General features: G+C 40.5%; 1 protein-coding gene across 2 annotated transcripts in view; it reads left to right on the top strand.

The window, feature by feature from the left end:
• The first annotated feature begins 3757 nt into the window (after positions 1-3757).
• The window catches only part of LOC132177405 (sodium/hydrogen exchanger 8), a 91468-nt gene continuing 73413 nt past the window's right edge, over positions 3758-21812 (top strand). Inside the window, exons 1-6 of one of the 2 annotated variants that reach the window (XM_059589699.1) lie at positions 3758-4181; positions 4279-4719; positions 12849-12899; positions 13065-13156; positions 21010-21087; positions 21156-21313. In XM_059589699.1, coding sequence (XP_059445682.1) covers positions 4521-4719; positions 12849-12899; positions 13065-13156; positions 21010-21087; positions 21156-21313 — 578 coding nt within the window. In that variant the 5' untranslated portion in view covers positions 3758-4181; positions 4279-4520. Of the gene's footprint in view, positions 4182-4278; positions 4720-12848; positions 12900-13064; positions 13157-21009; positions 21088-21155; positions 21314-21812 lie in introns of those variants that run through there. The other variant, XM_059589700.1, reaches the window with a different exon arrangement.

Below are 21812 nucleotides of genomic sequence, written 5' to 3'. Positions count from 1 at the left end.
TCCAATTTTTTTTTTTTTAAAAAAAAAAAAAAATCTAATAAAATCCCAACTTTCATTAATAACTCCATGAATTCCTCACTTCATAAAATCTCATTAAATTAATCACCAACTATAATAATCATACTTCAAAATATATTAATCAATCTTCAATTATCATATCTCTTAAATCACCCAATCAAAATATAATCTCTCATATCAAATCAGATTTCAAATCAATATTTATTCCTATAATATTCATATGATCTAATCAATTTCTTAAGAATAAATATCATTACCTAATATGAATAATATATCGTCAAATAAATATCTTTAAAATAAGACTTTGAAAAATCTGGGATGCTACACCACTTCTCTTCCATTACGCATCACGGAAAACAAAAAGAAGATACAAATGTTTTTTAAGTGGAATTCTTCTTTAATGGGTTATGTGTATGCTTTAAGATACATAATTTTTTGGAGAATAAAATATACCTCTAAGGCCCCCAACAGTGGCAGACCAGTTTGCAGCGATACAATAGCACAATTAGTGAAGCAAATTTTAGTTCATACCAAAATAAATAAGATGCAACCTAAACACAATATTGATTTTAACTCTTCAATTTAAATAGAAGAACACTAGTATTAATTGAAATGACATACTAGAATCAATAAAACAAACCCTATTGCCTAGAAACACAATCAAGAGAGATTAAGAGAAATTTTTTATTCCCTTCTTAGACATAACTACATAAGAACCTTAAATCTAAAACATATGAGCCCTAAATCTAAAACATAGAAGCAAAACACAAGTTGAAATGCTTAAGGGATGGAGAGGTGAACTCATGAAATGCTTTGAGCTGGGTAAGGGTTTAGTCCTGTGTTAAATGTAAGGAGTTAAAAATAAATGTGAAGTTGTTTGTTTTCCAAACGACATCACTTTTATTGTCGTTTTGTCACATAAAAAGTCGTTAATTTATAATACTTCGTTTGACATTTTAAACAATATTAATTATTGTCGTTTCTATCAAAGGACATAAATGGCAAACAAATATCATGTTGTTTCCAAATCAAAAGACACTAAATATAAAATTCTATGTCATTTCTAATGAAAGGAAGTAAATTTTTATTTTATGTCATTTATAAATAAAGGATGTTACTTTTCTGACGTTTAATCCTAAATGGTGTAAACAACATAAATTTGCTTCGTTTAATAAAAAAGACCCAAACAAAAATGACACTAAATGCCTTTTTTTTTTGGTAGTGGGTGTATCATGTCATGGGATTCATTTTATTAATCAATTATTAAAGCATTTACCAATTACATGAAATATATTTATGCTCATAACATACGCGTGCTTAGTTAGATGACATATCACACGTTTTAATGAAAAGTAGTTGTAAGTATTTACTTACCTTGTATTCTCGCTCAAATCTTCAGACATCTCAAGTTCCTGCTATAACGAACGTAGTCTATCGTTACACGCAGTACTAGATAACCTATTACAAACACATAAGGTCCTAACCGAAAATTCAAACTAAATCGAAGGTCACAAAACCCAAATTTCACCCATACTAGACATACTCGAACGTTCAGACTCGAAGTTCGAACCTTCGATTAGAATACAGAGAATGTTCGGTCAGAATGTAGAGAACATTCGGTCAGAATGCCAAAATGCGTACAAAGCTCCTATATTCAAATCATCACATAACAAATCTCATCATAGGCTCTTAATAGGTTCATAAAAACATAGTAAACCATAACAATATGTAAGCATAAGAAAACAATAGATGTTTTAAAAAAATATTTGAAAACCGTTTTGCTTTTTAAAGAGAATAATAACACAAAATCACCATGGCACTCTAAAACTTTGTGAAAAACATGAAAATCATAAGAACAACATGAAAACCAACTTATTATAGATGAGCTTACCTTGAAAATGACAACCCATTTCAAAATCTTCTCATTCTCTCTTTAAAAGCTCTCTCTCAAGGATTAGGGTTGTAGGGGTGAGGTCTGGGGAGGGGAGGTTCATCTATAGGGGGTGAGACGTGCCATGGTTTGAGAAAGTGGATAAATGGTTAAAATTGATTACTGTCATCAAACGTTCGATACTATGTTCTAACATTCGGTGTACTATGACCCAACAGCTCAAGGGTTGCTAGGTCGAATATTCGATGTGGTCCCTAGTCAAACGTTCATGCTAAGGGTTAAGGTCGAACGTTTGATGGTCTCCCATCAAACGTTCAGCTAGAGGCTAAAAGTTGGGTTTTTGGGGTACTTTCCAAATAAAAAGGTTTTAAAACAATTTGCAATTAATTGAACATTATGAAATTTACGAATAAAAATGCTTGCTTTCAATTAGTAGTATTCTTATTTTTAAGGTTTTGAAATTTTTGGGCACACACCCTACTATTTGCGGGCCTTAGCTTCCTGCACAACTCAAAAAAATAAGTGCTTGTTGAACTAGTCCTTGAATCTCTCTCTCCCAAGAGATGGAATGCTTTTAGCCTGGCTGCATGATGAGTAGTGTCTTCCTCGCTTGCCACCATCGCTGTCTATAATTTACATTATATAAGTATCTATAATTGACATAATACATTAATTAGAACTAGATAAAACAAGATAAGTTGATACGGATTGTCAACATGTCATTTATATCATTGCAGGTAGGAGGTCAACCAAATCTTCATCTTTCATAGCATCATATCTAATACGTGCTAATCTTTCCTAACTAACAACTCCGACTCATTCACATCTCCATCACCTTGGGTATGCGGTTGTGCATGGATCCCCAGCAATAGCTGAGGAATTGCCCATCAAATTTTTTTAAAATCTTGGCAATTGAATCTCATTTAAGGGTCTAGAAGTTACCACGTGTCCCACTAATTAAAAACTAATAAAATATATTTTAAAAAGAAAATATAAAACAAAATAATAAAAAAACAAAAAATAATAAAAATATGAGGTGGCCGGCCACCCCACTTGAGACATGGGGGTGGCCAAAGGGCCAAACCCAAAAATTTCAACTGGTCCTTGGGGGTGGCCGAACCACCCCCTAGGCCTTAGGGGGTGGTTTGGCCACCCTCTAGGGCCAAACCCAAAAGTTGGAATTTTTGGGTTTGGCCCTAGGGGTGCCTGAACCACCCCTAGCGCTTCGGGGGTAGCAACTGGTACTTGGGGGTGGCCGAAAGCCACCCCCACGTCTCAGGCCACCCCATATATTTTTATTATTATTTTGTTTTATTTTTTTGAAATTTAAATAATATTTTAATAGTTTTTAATTAATGGGACATGTGGCAGCTTCTAGACTCTTAGATGAGATTCAATGGTTAAGATTTAAAAAAAAATTGATGGGCAATTCCCTATCTATTGCTGGGGATCTCGATCCGAGACAGAGTCTAACTCAAAGAACTCTTATAATCTTAAAAAAAAAAAAAAAAATCCTATAAAACATAAACAAATTGATGATGAATTCCCACGATATAAAAACAAAGTATAACTAAAGATTCAATTTTTCTCAAAAAAAAAAAAAAAAAAAACTAAAGATTCAATTAATGAATAATTTTTTTTTTCCCATAATTGTCTCGGCTTGATAGACATATAGTATAGCAAACATTATATTCCAATAAATAATTTAATGGTGGACTTAGGATTCTTATATTCCTGTCAATAATTGCACTAAATATGAATAAATCTTAGGCTCTTTTCACTAAAAAAAAAGAAAAAGAAAAAAAGTCATAGTTTCTTCTAAACAGAACAATTCATTGCATTTCCTGTTTGATTTGAGCGCCGCCCCGCCACACCATCGGTCACAGACGTGGCAGTTCTTAACTGAAACTCAAAGATAATTATGAAACGGATTGTACAAAAAACTAGCAGAGATTTTTCTGTGAAAGAAACCAAATTAACCAATAGTTCAGATTCAATCACCCCCAAATAGTAATATATTTGACCCAAAAAACAAAAAACAAAAAACCTAGATTGTTTCAGGATTTGATCATATGAACAATTATCTCGAGTGTGATCATAAATTGAAGTCCATTTTTGAAGTCTTGGATTGCCGCCTATATGCTATAGAGGTATTGACAAGGAGCCCATTTGATGAAGACATGCTGCAATGGTCAATTTTTAGTGGTTGAAGACTTGCTGCAACAGTTTGCAAGGATTTCTGCACCGGGAGTCGGCTTGCAGAGGGAGATGGGTATATTCTGGACCGTTGATTTACTTATTTTATTTTTTTAAAAAGAAATCTGTTGGAGTTTTTTCTACACCGCCTAAGCCGAATCGATTATGAACAGTCTCACTCTTGAAAACCGCGAGGAGAGTCGCAATCCAGTCCAAATAGTTGAAAGCTCAGGCGGGGGCAAAGCAAGTAAAAAACTAAAGGAAAATAATGAGAGAAAGAAAGTCAAAGCGTTTCTTTAACGCACGCAGATTCTCTTTATATGTAACAGATCTAGAGCCTATGGTTGTAAAATAGAGCGTCTCTTTCAGAGTTCTCTCTCTCAATTGTTGTTGTCGTTTTTGAGAGAGGAGTTGAATGGCGGGCGTGAGAGAAGTGATGTTTCCGTACAGAATAATGGAAGAGGAAACGTCTTCTGATTCGAACCCAACAGACGCTGTGTTGTTCTTTGGGTTGAGTTTGGTGCTGGGAATCGCTTGCAGGCACCTCCTCCGTGGTACCAGAGTTCCTTACACAGTCGCCTTGCTCGTCCTCGGCATTGCACTCGGTTCCATTGGTATTTCCTTTGTTTTCATTTCTTATATTCAAACGATGAATTTTTCTATTCATTTGCTTGTTAATTGTTTTTGGCTCTGCATAATTCATTGATTCATTTAAGTAGTTTCGCAATTGATTCTTTGAGTTCTTAGCCAACCAAGAATTCAGACTCGTGTGTTATTAATTTTTTTTTTTGGAGAATAAGGCTTTTGGATTTACCTGTTTGAACAAAAAAACAAAGAGAGCATAAAAGAAATTTAGAATTACTTCGTTCTGTTTGTTTTCCTTTGAAGATGATGCCCGATTGATTATTCAAATATGTACCTTTTTTATTTTTTTTATTTTTTCAAATTTTCTCGAGAAAGTGCTCTAGAAATGGATCATGAAGTAATCATCATTATCAAAGGTTATCTAACACAAATTCTCTTCCCAGCGGAAACTCTTAAGTATTAGTACAAAGCTATGTCAATTTTTATTCTATTGTACGTATTCATGAAATTGTGATCAATTTATGTTTAACTAGGGTTTAGGGTTTATCAACCACAACTAAAATGGAGGGCATTCCTTGTTGGGTTCCTGGAAAATAAGAAATAATTTTGTATTTATCTGAAGAGTGAAAATAAAATGCAAGGGAGATTCATTAATTGTAATTTGTGGCTCAGAAGAGATTGGATTTTAAGAAAGAGAAAGTATGTGAGGAAAAATGTTCAATGTCTGAAATCTTAAAACTCGTATAGCCTTTGGATGCAGAAATATCTACTAGAGAGTCGTGGTGAAATACTATTTTCTTCATGCGTCCACATCAAATAGAGGGCATCACTTTGCCAATTCTTCCTTGACTTGATGAAGATGGAACTCCTTTTACTTCATATGCTTGGTACATTAATGAAGATCTGTGAAAGAAAGTAAAGACAAGCTAGGAAAACTACAAAAGGGCAGCATGTTGTTTTTCTTGTCCAGATTATCAAGAGATTTATTCTTTTTTTTTTGGATAAGTAAATATGATATAAAAGAGCGCAGAGGGGCGCAACCCACATACACGGGAAGTATAAAAGAGAGCGCCTAAGGGGGAGAAAAATAAAAAAAGAAATCAGAAAAGGTAATCCCTATAGGAGCTAGCCAAGCGGCCATCCAGGAATACAAAGTAAAGAAGAAAAAATGAGTCAATTCCTCTATAGTCCTAGTGGAGTCCTCAAAGCATCTAGCATTCCTTTCATTCCAAATACACCACATAAGACACAGAGGGATCATCTTCCACACTACCGCACTTCGAGAACGCCCTCCCGACCACCAACAATCGAACAAGCCCCTCACCTTGCAAGGCATGACCCAATGCATCCCAAACCTATCAAAAATAGTATGCCAAAGAACACTTGCGATCTCGCAATGAAGAAGAAGATGATCGACCGACTCTCCATCTCTCTTGCACATACAACACCACTCCACTACCACTAGGTTCCTCTTCCGCAGGGTGTCGTGAGTCAAAATTTTGCCTAAGGCCGCTGTCCACCCAAAGAAAGCCACTCGCATAGGCACCTTAGTACGCCAAATGCTCTTCCAGGGAAACACCTCATGGTCAAATTTGGACAATGCCTTGAAGAGAGACTTAACCTCGAACTTGCCTTTCTTAGACGATGACCATCGAATACGATCCATAGAACCTATGGATATCTTGCACGAGTACAACCGGTCAAAGAAAGAAGAAATCAAATCCATCTCCCAATCCTGAACTGACCGCACAAAAATGACATTCCACTCGACAACCCTATTCCTCCAAATAAAGTTATCCTTCACCCAAGCTTCTTTATGTCTGGCTATGCTGAATAAAGAAGGAAAAGCATGCTTCAAAGAGGAGTCCCCACACCAAATATCATGCCAAAAGCGAACTTTCGAACCCACCCCCACCTCATAACGAATACCTTTGGCGAATAAATTCCAACCTTGACGAATGTGCTTCCATAAGCCCACACCATGGGAACCCGAAACCTCCTTTGTGCACCATCCACCCTCCAAATCTTCATATTTAGCTTTAATAACCTTATACCACAGAGCCTCGCTCTCATTCGCATATCTCTAAAGCCATTTATCCAGGAGAGCTTGATTAAACTGATGCAACTTACGAATACCAAGCCCACCGTACTGAAGGGGACGACAGACTTGATTCCAATTTACAAGATGCAACTTAGGCTCGTCTCCCATCCCTCCCCATAAGAAATCTCTTTGAACTTTCTCAATTCTTTTTGCTACACTCATAGGAATCGGAAATAGAGACAACAAGTAAGTCGGAAGATTAGAAAGCGTACTCTTAATGAGAGTTAAGCGACCTCCTTTAGAGAGATACATTCTCTTCCAACTTGCCATCTGACGCTCCATTTTTTCGATCACCTCATTCCACATAACCTTATCCTTATCCCCGCCCCAAGAGGGAGACCCAAATACTTCATCGGCAAATCGGCAACACTACACCCAAGGATATTAGCTAAAACCCCTATGTTCTCCACCTCACCAATAGCCACAATTTTAGATTTTCCAAGATTCACTCTCAAACCCGAAACAGCTTCAAAACATAAGAGAATGAGACGTACATACCGGATTTGCTCGATGGAAGCTTCACAAAAGATTAAAGTGTCATTCGCAAATAAAGAGTGAGAGACCACTAATTCCGATAACACCCTATTTCCCACCGAGAAACCAGTCAAAAAGCCTTGGTCTACTGTCGCATTCACCATCTTACTCAAAGCCTCCATAACAAGCACAAAAAGTAACGGAGAAAGAGGGTCCCCTTGCCGAATTCCCCTCGAGCTATTGAAGAAGCCTTCCGGAGAGCCATTCACAAGAATGGAAAATCTTACCGACGTAATACACCACTCTATCCACGCCCTCCATCTCTCGCCAAAACCACACCTATGCAACAAATACAACACAAAGTCCCAATTCACATGGTCATAGGCCTTCTCCAAGTCTAATTTGCAAAGAACACCTGGTACCCTTGACTTCATGCGACTATCCACACTTTCATTTGCAATAAGAACAGAATCTAGGATTTGGCAACCCCCAATAAAAGCATTTTGAGAGTATGATATGATCTTACCCAACACAATTCTCAACCTGATTGCAAGAACCTTAGATACAATTTTGTACACCCCTCCCACCAAGCTAATGGGCCGAAAGTCCATCTCCACCGCATCTGCCTTCTTTGGGATCAAGGAAATAAAAGTTGCATTCAAGCTCTTCACCAACTGTCGTCTACGATGGAACTCGGCAAAAACCGCCATAACATCGTGTTTGACAACGCCCCAGCAGGCTTGAAAAAAAGCCATGGAGAAGCCATCCGGACTTGGAGCCTTATCACCATCCATGCCTTTGACCACCTCCCAAACTTCCTTTTCCTCAAAATCTCTTTCTAACCACCTATTATCCTCCTCATCTATGGACAAAAAAGGCTGGTTGTCCATTCTAGGCCGCCACGTGCTTTGTTCCGAGTATAATCTTTGATAATACCTCACAATATGATCTTTTACCTCAGTTGGATCATCAGAAAGTACGCCATTAATACGCAACACTTCCACACGATTGAATCGGCGATGAGAGTTAGCCATCTTGTGATAGAAACGCGTATTGCGGTCCCCCTCCTTGAGCCACAAAGTTCTCGATTTTTGGCACCAATGGATTTCTTCACATAGCAAGGTGTTCTCCAATTCTTTCACCATATCCGCCTTTCGAACCTTCTCCTCCTGGGCTAGCACTCTTACCTCTGCCAACTCATCCAACTCCTGAATACCTCCCAACAACTCCTTTTTCTTTCTCCCAATGTCCCCAAACACTTCCTCATTCTACTTTTTCAAATCCAATTTGAGAGATTTCAGTTTCTTAGCAAGCACAAAACTAGGTAAACCCTCAAACGAGTAAGACCCCCACCAAGACCTAACCTTATCAACAAACCCTTCAGCTTTAAGCCACATATTTTCAAATTTAAAGCTCTTATTACCTCCACAAGGGGCCCCACAGTCCAATAACAAAGGGAAGTGATCGGAAATCAAGCGCTGAAGTCTTCTTTGTGACACTGCAGGGTAGTGATCTTCCCAATCCGAGGAAATCAAGAAACGGTTGATTCTAGACCAGCTCTCATTTTCTTGATTATTAGACCACGTAAATTGACCCCCCATCAAGGGCATGTCCACCAAGTTGTTATCTGAGATGAATTCCGAGAAATCCATCATGCCAGTGGAATAGTAAGACACATTGGAGGGCTCACTAGGGAACCGAACGATATTAAAATCCCCTCCAAGGCACCAAGGAACCTCCTACACATTCATCAAACCAGCCAATTCTTCCCAAAGGGCCCTTCTCTCCCCATCCTCATTCGGACCATACACCCCCCCGAAAGCCCACTCCCAGTAGTCCTCCACATTTTGAAAAGAGCAAGCCAAGGAGAAATGCCCCTCACACTCCTCCTTACACTCCACCACCCTCCTATCCCACATCAATAACATCCCCCCCGACAAGCCATTCGACCCTTTAAACTTCCACCCCACATGTTGGCCTCCCCAAAGACTATGAACCACCTCTCGGGAAATAACCTCCATCTTTGTCTCAATCAAACACACTACATCTACTTTCCCCTTTTTCAAAAGCCCCCTAATACGCAACCTTTTTTTGAGGGCATTCAACCCTCTCACATTCCATGCAACTATGTTAAGCTTCATGATCCACCAACGTGCCCCTCTTACAATCCTAGAGCTCCTTTAATCCTGTTGGGCTGGAACATGGGCAGAGATGCCTCCCAAATCAGCATCACCCTGTATCCTAGAAGCTTCAATAGAGTTGAACAAAAGCTCCAACTCCCCTATCTTCCCTTCATCAGTAATGCCAATTTTAGGGCAGAATTTGAGGCAATTATTAACTACCCACCTGGAAGACATCAACCCTGGCCCTAAATCCTCCAACCCAACAGAATCTGAGATACTATCCTCTTCCAAACTAGAGCCAGGTCCTAAAGGCTCCATTGCCGGCATACACTCCACTCCTTTATTTCCCTCCAGCAATTGCGGACACGTGCTACTTGCCTCCCCCCGACAGAATTCCTGCGAGCAGCTCCCCCCTACCATTCTTTTATTCCGACGAGAGGGTATCTCCACCAGGAACTGATCTGTACCCACGCCCGTACCTGCCCCCACATCTTCGGTCTCCACAGTACACATCGGCAGGCTCTGGGTATGTTCCGGCCGGAATTGCGTCTCCGGCACCCTGATTTCGGCGTCGACCCCAGAATCCCTTTCCCCTGCCTACAAGTCGCAATACTTTCCCCAGCTTCTCCGGTCTCCATAGGACAAATCGACGATCTCTAGGCATTTTCCAGCGAACCTTGCGTCTGCGGTACCCTCTGGGCTGATTCCGGCTTCGACCTCAGAACCCCTTTCCCCTGCCACAAGCCGCAATCGAGCCTACCGACGCATCGTCCCAATTTTTCTGCCCAACATACCTTCTCCTATAAGTCAACAAACCCTTTCCCTTTCCGTTAGCCTGAGCCTCAATCGCTGACATGATGGAGACACCGTTGCTTGGCTTCTCACCGACCTTAAACCCATCGCCAACCCCTGCAGAAGTGCCGAAGACCTCTGTGAGTATACCACCTTCCGCTGATACAGCTCTCCCACCCACAGGTAGAACCTTCTCGGCCAGCACCGACGAGTTCTCCGATTGTGCTAAGTGTGGTCTCAGCTCTATCGAATTCTCTTCAGCCTCCTCCCTGATTGCCACCTCAGCTGAAAGACATATATCTTTCGGTCCAACTCTGCCTGGGCTACTGAAGCAGCTCGCGCCTGAGCCCAGCAATCCTTTGGGCTTGAAAATTAATCTTTTTTTCACCTTCCTCTTGCTGTTGGGCTTTGAGCTGAGCCCACACTTTTCCTTTCCTTTCCAAAACTGCCCAAGCCCATTGCCCTCCAACTGCTTGAATACTCTGTCAAGTTTTGTCAATCCCACGTCACATTCCCGTTTCAGATATCTCAAAGTCTCCCTCACGTTGAGGAGCTCGAGATGTACAGCATAGTAGGTCTGCCCAGCATGGTTCACCACTCCCTTCCGTCCCTTCAAGTGCACAGAAGCTGACGTCGTCGCCTTCTGCCCTGTCGGCACTGAATTGCGAGGAGCTCCTATCGGCACCCCCATGCATCCTCCATTCTTCACGCTGTGCCTACCAGTCTCTATCGGACCTGTATCAGACCTCGCCGGCAAGGTTAGCTTCGTCGGACCCATCCCAGAACCACCGATAGCCAATGCCGAATTATGGGCCTTGCTGCCATAATCTTGAGCTTGCTGCTTTCTGTATTCGAAGTCATCTTTCCGCTCCCTAGTCATCCTGGCCTTCGTTTCTTGGAAAGAATTGCAGCAGTCCTTGGTTGACTTCGATGACATTCTCAGTGTTTCCGCATAGCTCCTTCTTTCCTTCTCCTCCTTAACTCTCTTGTCTACCCTGAATACTCGGTGCTCGCTTACCCCTCGAGACTCACAGAGCGACGAGTTTGCCACTCGCATTTCCTCGACGAAACGATCCCACCCAAACCCACGACGTCCTTCAGGAATAATGATTGAGCCGCATCTCCTTCTTCCATCAAATTCCTCCACTGTCAGAAAACATCTATGTCTATTTGAACATTTCTGAGCTATTATTCCAGGATACCCAGCTCTAGATTGATCCCAAAAAACTTCAGAATTATCCACAGCCACCAGAGCCTCACCTATTCACACCATCCACGCCAGCTCGTCCTTTTTCATGAAAATGGACTTTTTGAATCTATTACTCCTCTCAAAAATCCTTACCCCAGCTGCCCCCTCCTTAATCAAAACCTCAAACTCCTTGGACTCCACTGACCATCTCCTCGAACCAGCCATGACACAACCTAACACTAGCACAAAACAGCTCTCACGCGCCCCCCACGCGCCGACACAGGCGAGAGAGAGAAGAGAGAACCTCAGAGAACCTCAACCGAAACTGTATATATCATAATTAATTCAAGAGATTTATTCTAGGCAGCATCTGAGCTTCATGTGATGAAATGATTGGGTCAATATGTAGTCTGTTTTGGCCACCGTGACGATGAATGTGATCTAGCAATCCTTCTATGAACTGTGTGCAATCAAGGGTCTGACGATGAGATATGATTCAAAAGTTGTTTGTGGCATTTAGTTACGACTAATTTTTATTTTCAATTGTAACTGTTGATACGGAATGTGCGAAGTATCACTTAAGAGTCCAGAATTGGTTGTTGTTTCTTATTGTGGAAAGTTTTATTAACTAATTTTTATTTTCAATTGTAACTGTTGATACGGAATGTGCGAAGTATCTCTTAAGAGTCCAGAATTGCTTAATGTTTCTTATTGTGGAAAGTTTTCTTTTTTTTTTTTCCTTTCACTTTATCTTATTTTATTTTGAAATTTATACTTAAGGGGTCCCTTCTGACTGCTAAAATATAAGTACTCTTGTAGATGGTTAACAAAAAATAACAAAAGAATAGTTTGTAGTACATTTGTGCATTGTTATTACTTTTTTATTTTTTATTTTTTTTATTGATAACTAAGAATAAGTTTTATTAGAATGAGGAGAAACCTAATGCATTCTGGAGGTGAACAAAAGACTCACCCAAAACATACTAATGACATTCAGTTGGGATGAAATGTCTAAAAAAGAAGAAAAAAGGATGCAGCCAACAGCTAGCATCCACTCATGCAATGATCTCGGATATCAACTGCTATTTGCCAAACTATTAAACCTCTCCAGATGTAATCTCAACAGGCTAGCCTTCTCATATTTGGGATGTCTTTGATGGCTTACAATCCTTTTTCCGTTTTACTTTTGTACTATGGTTATAGATAGTCTGGTGCTTCTTTAATTCAAAAAATATTCTTGATGGGTTGAGAGTGAAACACCATTTTGGCACCGTAGCCTTTCAAAAGAGTGAAATACCATTTTGGCACTGTAGCCTTTCAAAAATCTGGAAAAGGGCCATATTTATTCTCATTTTGATTTTATTTTTTCCCCTAAGATTTTCATCTGTAAATCTGAGCATCATGTCATTGATTACTTAAATGTATTTGATGTTATTGTTTGTTTCTAATTAAGTTGATCGATAATGGACTAATGTGCAGAATATGGCACCCACCATCGATTGGGAAAGATTGGGGATGGCATTCGACTTTGTAAGTCAGTATATATTTGATATAGCACAACTGCAAGTCTGCAACACCTAATATAGGCTTCACCTCCTAAAACCAGTTTTTGATTGAAGGAGTTTTTTTTTTTTTTTTTTTTTTTTTTTCTTATTGTTCAATTGTTAGCTATTAAAATGCTGTTAATATATGCAGGGGCAAGTATTGATCCTGACCTTCTATTGGCTGTTTTTCTTCCTGCACTTCTTTTTGAGAGTTCATTTTCAATGGAAGTGCACCAAATAAAGGTTTCATTTCTCTGCCTTTTAGTACTAGTCGTTTCGAGTTTTGGTTATTGGAATTTTTCTTTGGTACCTCCAATTATTGGACTTGCAGATTCTCTCTCTCTCTCTTTCTCTCTCTCACAGTTCCACCCATCCAACCCTCCTTCCACACACACACACACACGCACACTTCCTCCCCAGATATATTGATCTATCACATCGCACTAAGAAGTACTTTTATCTTTGTGGTCCAAGGAAGATATGGGGTCACAGCTAAAATTGTGAATAAATTATCAAGTCCTAGACTGAAAAAAATTAAAACTCATCAAGTGAATTTATAAGATGAATGATAGTATCATCTACGATTCTGGTTGGGAGCTCCCTCCTGCCAGCTGGATCAAGGTTAAAAGTAAGGTTGAATAAATCTAATTCTTGTCAATCTAGGTGAGGGGGACTTTTAGCAATGAGACTAGGAATGTGATGCCTGAGAATCTGGATTTCCAGAAATATGACTATTCCCACATTTGTAAATGATTTGGAGTCAGATAGGATTCCTATGTTTGATTTACTCCTAAGTATCTCATAGAGGTTCGAGTGTGTCAATTTTATGCTCTTGCCATGTCAGCATGAAATCCTCTCTCGTTCCATCGGCGCGTGAGGAGTATCGACGGAGCTTGTGTTAGTTTTTCAATGCTCAGGTAGTGTAGGTTTGGTGTTCATCGAGTTTTGATCAGAGAGATGGGTTATTTGGGGTATTTCTATGTGGAAACGAAAGCATTTGAGATTAGCTCCAATGTTCAAGGAGGTGTCCAACTGGCGGAGAAGAGTCGGGGTAAAACTCGAGAAGTGATCATGGCATGGCCAACCATTTTCTGGTTGGTTAGCTCCTGGGATTACTTGACAAACAGCAAGAGAGTCCGGGAAAATTGGAGGACGTTTCGTTTTGGCTGCTTCTCGTATGTGATGCAGAGAAGAAAGAATTCCCATGGAAATTATTTGGAGCTGTCTGAATATGGTGGCAAGTGATACCGGACAGAAATGGATAAGGAAACAAACACACAAACTCACACACACAAGATAGATAGAAGTTCACCACCCAAGAGATAACACCAAAGGGATATAGATTATCACCACCCAAAGGATTACAACAAGAGATACAGAACTAAGAAACTCACCACTCTAAGGTTCACACCAAAGAGATACAGAGATACAAGGAGAACTCTCCTCTCAAAACCAAAGGCTAGTTTTAACTCACAACTCTGGCCCTAAATCCTACACTAGCACACACAACTATTTATAGAAGCTTAGAACAACCCTCTAAGCATAGGATAATCACTTAATGCAACTAAACAATCAACTAGGGTAGACAAGGAGCAGCAATTTCGTGGGGCAGCAGCCAAAGTGGACAAACAGCCACCTTTGAAGTCAAGGTGTGGAACACATGTCACTAACAGTTAGGTAGCAGCCAACTTAGAACGGCCATAGCTTTCAGTGCCTAACTCCAAATGCGTTCAAACCAGTTTTGTTGGAAAGATGAGATTCTGAACTTCAAGTTTGACCTAGCCATGTGCTTAAAATGATGAAGGAATCGCCGGCTATGGTGTTCTAGAAGAACTCACTTGTCTGGATCCGGATTTCAGCATTTTGGGCCTATGCATTCTGTTGCGCATGTGACTTAACTTGGGCTGAAGCTTGGGCCCTTGTTAAATCATCATTGCTGGACATAACCATGTCATATGAAGCTTGGGCCATTGTCAATGGGCTCTTCCTAGACACACCCGTGTCAGCAAGGGACGGAGGAGTTTTGTGATAATTCCAGAGGGGTATGAGGGGAAAGGGTGGAAAGCATGCCGGTCGCAATTGCAAAGGCTGAAGTTGCACTACGAAAAGAATAGAGAAGGGGTGGAAACTGGGGATGCATCGGAGGGGAAGAAACAAATAGGACAGAGTGGGGTGAACAAAGAGACAACACAGACGGGACTCCAAGACCGGTGATCATATGCAGAGCCAGTGGTCAGTGAAAAGGTCAAGATCGGCGATTTCGGAATTCAGGCAGCCGGCGAGGGGAATCCAAATTGCATAAGGAAGGTGTGCAACCCATGGAGATTGTAGCCGGGAATCACGTTATGCAACAAATGGAAATTTTGGCGCTTCACAATTAGGCAGATATCACGCACAACATTAAGGAGATTCTACTTTCCTTACAAAAGGAAATAGCTAGCTGTTTGATTAAGTTGGAGTTGGGCCGGGGGACTAAGGAGAAGGAGATCTAGCTGGGTCAAGATAATGAGGGGGAAGGGTTGCAAGATTGGGCTTTAAGAGGGGAGAAAGAAGATGGGCCTGTTCAGCCCATACAATTGTTGGATCCTGTTGACAAGCCCACAAGACAACAAATTATCAATAGATATCACAAGATATACGTGCGTAGACCAACCAGACGCAGGCGACCAAAAAGGGTGGGCCGTATGGACCAACCGGAGACTTGCCAGAGTAGGACGCCGGTGCACACAAGTGATGTTCCTGGCACAGATGATGCCGATAGGGCCTCCATCTGCCCTGGAAGTTCGAGAGGACAAAGGGGTAATCGTACATTTTTGCAAATCTGGAGAATGGCTCCTTTATGTGTAATGTGGTGCTTATGGAGAGAAAGGAATGCACGGAGTTTTGAGGACCGTGAACTTGGAATTACAGAGTTGAAGAAAAGGGTGCTTCAAACACTTTTCTCATGGAGAGTTTTGTGGCATTCTTCGCAAGTTTCAACACTTGTGGAATTCCTAGATTTATGTGCGTCATTTTCAAATTAAAAGTTTGTATGTGTGGTCTCTTTTTGTATACTTCCTGTGTATAGGGGTTGCGCTCCTTGCGCTTTTAATAAATTGATACTACCGATCAAAAAAAGCATCTCATAGAGGTTGGGTTATGACTTAAGAATGAAGCATGTGCTCATGCAATCACTTAAATCGTGGGCCAGAAATTTTTTTTTTTTTTTGATAAGTAATATTGTATATATCAAAAAAAGTGCAATGAGCCTCTAAGTACACAGTAAGTATACATAGGAAAATCGGTGTTAACCCTCAAAAACCCCCGTATAAGGACCCTAAAACCCAAAAGAAGCCTAAAGAGACCCTGATGCCCAAAACCCAAAACAACCCTAAGCTCACAAGGCAAGCCTACACCCCCTGCCTTTGACCCTACTAGAACCACAGCCTCTAGCCTCAAAATTAATGGACCATTCCAAAATTTTCAACTCCCTCTTCCCCTTAGTATTTGAAACAGAAACCCCCTCTTCACGGCACCGATCCTCTTCAATGACTGAAAAAAGATTCAAAAGGCTTTTCTCGTCACCCCGAAAAGTCAATCCCAAAGTGGGAGCGAATTCCATCGCGTCGAGCACCACTTCAGAATAGCCCTCTACCCCACCACTGGAGTTGTTCACCACAACCTTGGCCAGCAACTTCTTGTTCTTATCCAGCTGCTCTGAGATTACCCCAGCTGAGACTTGGAAATAGAAGAATAAATAGGTGCTCCACTCTCCGTCATTCCAGGATGAGAGAGGCGAAGTCTCATACCCAGCTTAGCCGCCCCTGAGGAAGAACCACCAGAAAACCCTGGGTGAGCAGCCGTCGAGACTGTATGACTGGCCTGTGACTCGGCTGTCAGAGGACCCATCCTCTGAGAAGAAGTTGAAGAGTCTTCCTTGGTAGCCAGAGTCGATGAGGATGCCTCCTTCACCTTAGGCGGAGATGGAGAAACAGTTCTCGACCCAAAAAATCCCCACCAGACCAAACCTTTCGCCGGAGAAGGTTTCCGATCAGTCTTGACTGGGCATCCTCCACCGTTGGAGAAACAGACGCCACCGCAGCCTCCATCTACCCTAGGTCCACACTCACCATGCTCTGAGGACTCACTGAACACACCATTGCAAAGGGAAGACCTTCTCTGGGTACATTGGAGAAGCCATCCGAGACAACATAAATTGGCGGAGCTAGCTCCGACACCACAGCGATAGACTCCACACTCCTGAGGAGATCACCCTGAACCACCATAGACGCCATCTCCGTTGATGCATCCCCAAGACCCTCTACAAAACTAGGTTCCAACACATCACCCGTAGGAGACTTTGGATTTGGACCCGAATGATGAGGGAGGCCTTCTTCGACTTAAGCCCAGTCCTCATCGTTAACCCACAAAATTATTTGTGCTTTAGGCCCATCCCAGTAGAAAGGACCCGATCCACGTCAGCCCTAATATTTTTGAGACCCTCTTCAATGAGTGCAATACCCTCATCGTCTTCCTCACTGAAGTGCCGCCTCCCTTAGAAGGTCTCCTATCCAGCAACGAACCAGCCTTCTCCTTCTTAGACGACACACCATTCTCAAACTTGAAGCAGTTTACTAGTGATCTCGTCTCCTCTCCACCCTTCACCAACTCAGAATAAACAGCCATCGTAACCAGATCTAAATGATTCACTGTCACCAGATTCACTAAACTAGGAGTGTCGAATATCATTGCCGCATAGGTTCGAGTAGACGAAATACCACCACTGCTGGAAGTAACACTAGAGACCGCCCGTCGGTCCTTTGCAACGATGAGCCCTAGCAAGTGCCGTAGTTTGCCCACAAAACGACGCTAGGCCCTCAGAGGTAGCCAAATAATCCCTTTCTGGCCTCCCTCAACAAAAACAGCCGCCTCTAAGAACCGACCAGCCTTGTTGCTACCCTTACAGACCATTAGAACCTCCACCTCCCCCCAGAAACATTTAGCAAAATCCTCCTTCCCCTAAGACATCAACGCTTCCTCCACTGTGTCCACCAACCAATCCGAGCACCGAATCCCTAGCGATATAGATCCACCAAAACCTTTTCGCTTCTCTTGCAAGCGAATTTCTGACTTACCTGGTTTCGTTGAGAACGAGAATGATTTAGCTTCCACCGTGAAACGACGCTCCATCTCCACCTAAATAATCGCATCTCACGAGACCAAAATGGTCTCTAGCGGGACATGCCTACATGCGCCATTGCCAGAGGAGAGAGAGAGTGAGAGAGTTCTATGTGTGCGCAGTGAACACTCTCCACCTTTCAGCTCTACTTAGGATGATCAACGCCAGAACTTCAGAAAGTTTATGGATTTAAAGTTTGTGAAGGTGAAACAAATTATTTCATTATATCGATGTAGGTAGAATTTGGAACACTGTGACTGTTTTTGAGGTTGAACAATTACTTAAAGTTAGCTACACCTCTAAAGTTCATGGGTTATAGAAAGAAGTTTAATGCTACTGCCAATCATTCAATTGGAGGGCCATCGGTAAGGAATTTTATGGCTTTAAGGTTTTTGAAGGTAAGTTTTGTTTTGTTATGTTTTTTATTTTTTTGGGATAACTTTACTTAGACCCTGTTAACTATCACGCGTTTTAAGAAGACCGCCATAAATTTCAAAAACTCTTAATTTTACCCTTTGAACTTTCAATTTGATGCAATTGACCTCCACCTGTCAATTTTTGCCGTTAAATTCTAACGGAAAACGCTAGAAGACCAAATTACCCTTCAATTTTTTATTTTTTTTAAAAAAATTTGAAATTAAGGGTAAATTTGCAATTTTATAAAATGTTTCATGGGTATACAGTCATTTCATCACTTTTAATGTTAAAAAATTGACGGAGGGGGTAGATTGCATCAAATTGAAAGTTCGGAGGGTGACATTGAGAAGTTTTGAAATTTGGGGGGTTTTTTCAAATCGTGTGGTAGTTTAGGGGTCCTTTGTGAAGTTCCCCCAATTTTATTTTTTTATTTTTTATTTTTGGAAAAACTTAACTTTAAACTCTTGAACTACCGCTGGTTTTGAAATGACCCCCTCAAATTTTAAAAACTCTCAATTTAACCCCCTAAACTTTCAATTTGATTCAATTAACCCCCATCTGTCAGATTTAGCCGTTAACTCCTAACGGAAATGCTTAAAAAGACTAAATTACCATTCAATTTTCGTTTAAAAAAAGAAAAGAAAAATGGTGGGTCACCTTGTGACATGTGGGTCAGGCCGTGACCCATGTTGTGTCAAGCCAAACCCACGCCCGTGACCCATGGCGTGGGTTTGGCTGTGACCCAGCGTGGGTCTGCTGACCCATGGCGGGTCTCTGGCCAAGACCTGCCTGGGTCACCAGGAGACCCACCTGAGTCACAAGTGACCCAGCGTGGTTCAAATTTTTTTTTTTTTAATAACTTTATTATTATTTTTTAATTTTTAGTTTTAAATGAAGGATAAAGTTGAAATTTTATAAAAAGTCAAGGGTATAAAGGTAATTTTATCACTTTTATCGTTTAAAATATGATGGAGGGGCCAATTAAATCAAATTGAAAGTTCAAGGGGTTATGAGAGATTTTGAAATTTGGGGGGTCTTTTCAAAATGCGCAGCAGTTCATGGGTTTAAAGTGAAATTTCCCCTTTATTTTTTTTATATCGGTGTGGGTAATTTTGGTTCAAATTTGACAATAAGTTGATGAGGTTCCAAGAGAAAAGAATCATGGAAATCTTTGGTCACAGGGAACAACAGGCAAACAACCTCCAAATGCTTTGAATAAGATGTCAAAATGTTCCTTTTGGAGTTGTCTAGCTACTTGTAAAATATTAGACCAATCGGAGTGAGTTTAGTGGTCAAAAGATAGGCGAAACGACTTTCTGACCTGGAATTTTGAGCACATGAAACAATAGGCAAATAGACTCCAAATGCTTCCTGTGAGATATCAAAATGATCGTCTTTGGAGTCATCTACCTACTCGTTAAATTTTAGGTCAATTGGAGCACGTTAAGGGGTCGGAATTAGGCCAAACAGAGGGGCTGCATTTGGCAGCCAATGGCTGGCTGACATGTGGCAGCTATCACATGGCAGCGCCTGCTTGTTCCATGTGGCACAAGCAGCTAGACCACCCAGCTGCTGATGTCATCAGTGATGTCATCGGATGATGTCATGATGACATCAACTGAAGTAGGTGGTGGCTCATGGGTGACACAGCCCATTGCCACCTGCTATGTGGCCACATCTGGGTATTCCAGATGAGGGACACGTGTCCCTCATCCCATGACCATGGATGGCTATAAAAAGGGTGCTTCACCCTTTCAAAAATTCATACCATTTCTCATTTGTTCCATTCTAGTGAGAGAAAGTTCAAGCGAGGTTGAGGTTTTTAGTGGGAGAAAGGCCAAGCAACTTGGGAATAGTGTACTTGGAGCTGGGGAAGTGTTATATTTTAAGTTATATAATGATTTTATGTTGTGAAGTAGAAGCTCTGGTATATTTTATAATGTCAAAGAGAGAGCAAAAATTTATTACTTATTTTTCCGCTGTGTTATTATAAGTTAATGATAGTAATGTCACATGGGAAATGAGATAGTTTCACTTTCTCCCTTGTGTTTTAAGGGTGGGGCGTTACATTTAGCATTCTTCTTGTGCTTTTTGTACCTGTTACGAATAACCAATTTTTGCTTATAAAATGATGGATAAAGTTTTCTTCCAAACTAGATTGGAGGAAAATTTTGTTCTAAAATGATTTACTATGAGACAATAATTTCTAAATGCTGTACACACAACAAAAGCAACCTCTATAGAGATGATGGCCACTTTAGACTTTGTTGCAAATGGTAGACGGAATTAGCAAGGATATCAACCACATGACTTTGTTGAAACTTGTTCAAACCATCACTCTTAGCTTCTATTTGCAGCTTAACAGAATAAAGCTCTTTGAAGAATTCTATAAGGCCCATTTAACTCCTTGATATGTATAATTATTTATGTGCATATAGTTACCCTTTTGGAGTTATTGATGATTGTGAAGTTTTCCGGAATTTAAATGAACCAGCTGCTCTCACCATTTTTTTTTGTGCAGAGGTGTATGGTACAAATGATTTTACTCGCTGGTCCTGGTGTACTGATATCAACCTTCTGTCTTGGATCTGCTTTGAAGGTATTATTCACCTTGCTGTTTAGACTAAAATACTTGTTTCACATAATCACATCTATGATATCCTGCAGTTCACCTTCCCATATAACTGGAGTTGGAAGACATCATTGTTGCTTGGGGGACTTCTGAGTGCTACAGATCCTGTGGCTATTGTTGCTCTGTTAAAAGATCTTGGTGCAAGTAAAAAACTAAGTACAATAATTGAAGGAGAATCTTTGATGAATGATGGGTATTTATATTTCATGATTTACCTCTTATTTATTTTTATATATTATCTCCATATAAATTTGTATGTGTAGCATCTAATACCAACCAATTACTTATGTATAAAGTATATGTATGTATATATTATATGTATATGGTTATGCTTATGTATATATATGTGCTTCCTCCATCCCATATTAAGCGTCTTACTTTTCCTTTAGGTGTTTCCCAAAATGAATGTGCCCTCTCAGAAAGTCAAACCATTTTTTATCTGTGTTTTCCCTTAAAATTTTTTCCTACTAAAACACATAACCCAAACACTGATTAATGTCAATATGCTATGTACATATACTAGATGGGGTGTGAGGTGTTGCTGTTCTAGAAACTTGGTGACGAGTGAGCTGTCCTAGTATGGTCTTGTGTATTTTCCAGAACATTATACAAAGCTTCTATATATAAGAAGAGAGGGAAAGAATGATAAAGCCCATGTTTCAAATAATCTATGTAACATGGTATCAGAGTTA

Source organism: Corylus avellana, chromosome ca4 (assembly GCF_901000735.1).
Source record: "Corylus avellana chromosome ca4, CavTom2PMs-1.0".
Taxonomy (NCBI): domain Eukaryota; kingdom Viridiplantae; phylum Streptophyta; class Magnoliopsida; order Fagales; family Betulaceae; genus Corylus; species Corylus avellana.
The sequence above is the reverse complement of the archived record's forward strand: the minus strand, read 5'-3'. Positions and strand labels throughout refer to the sequence as shown.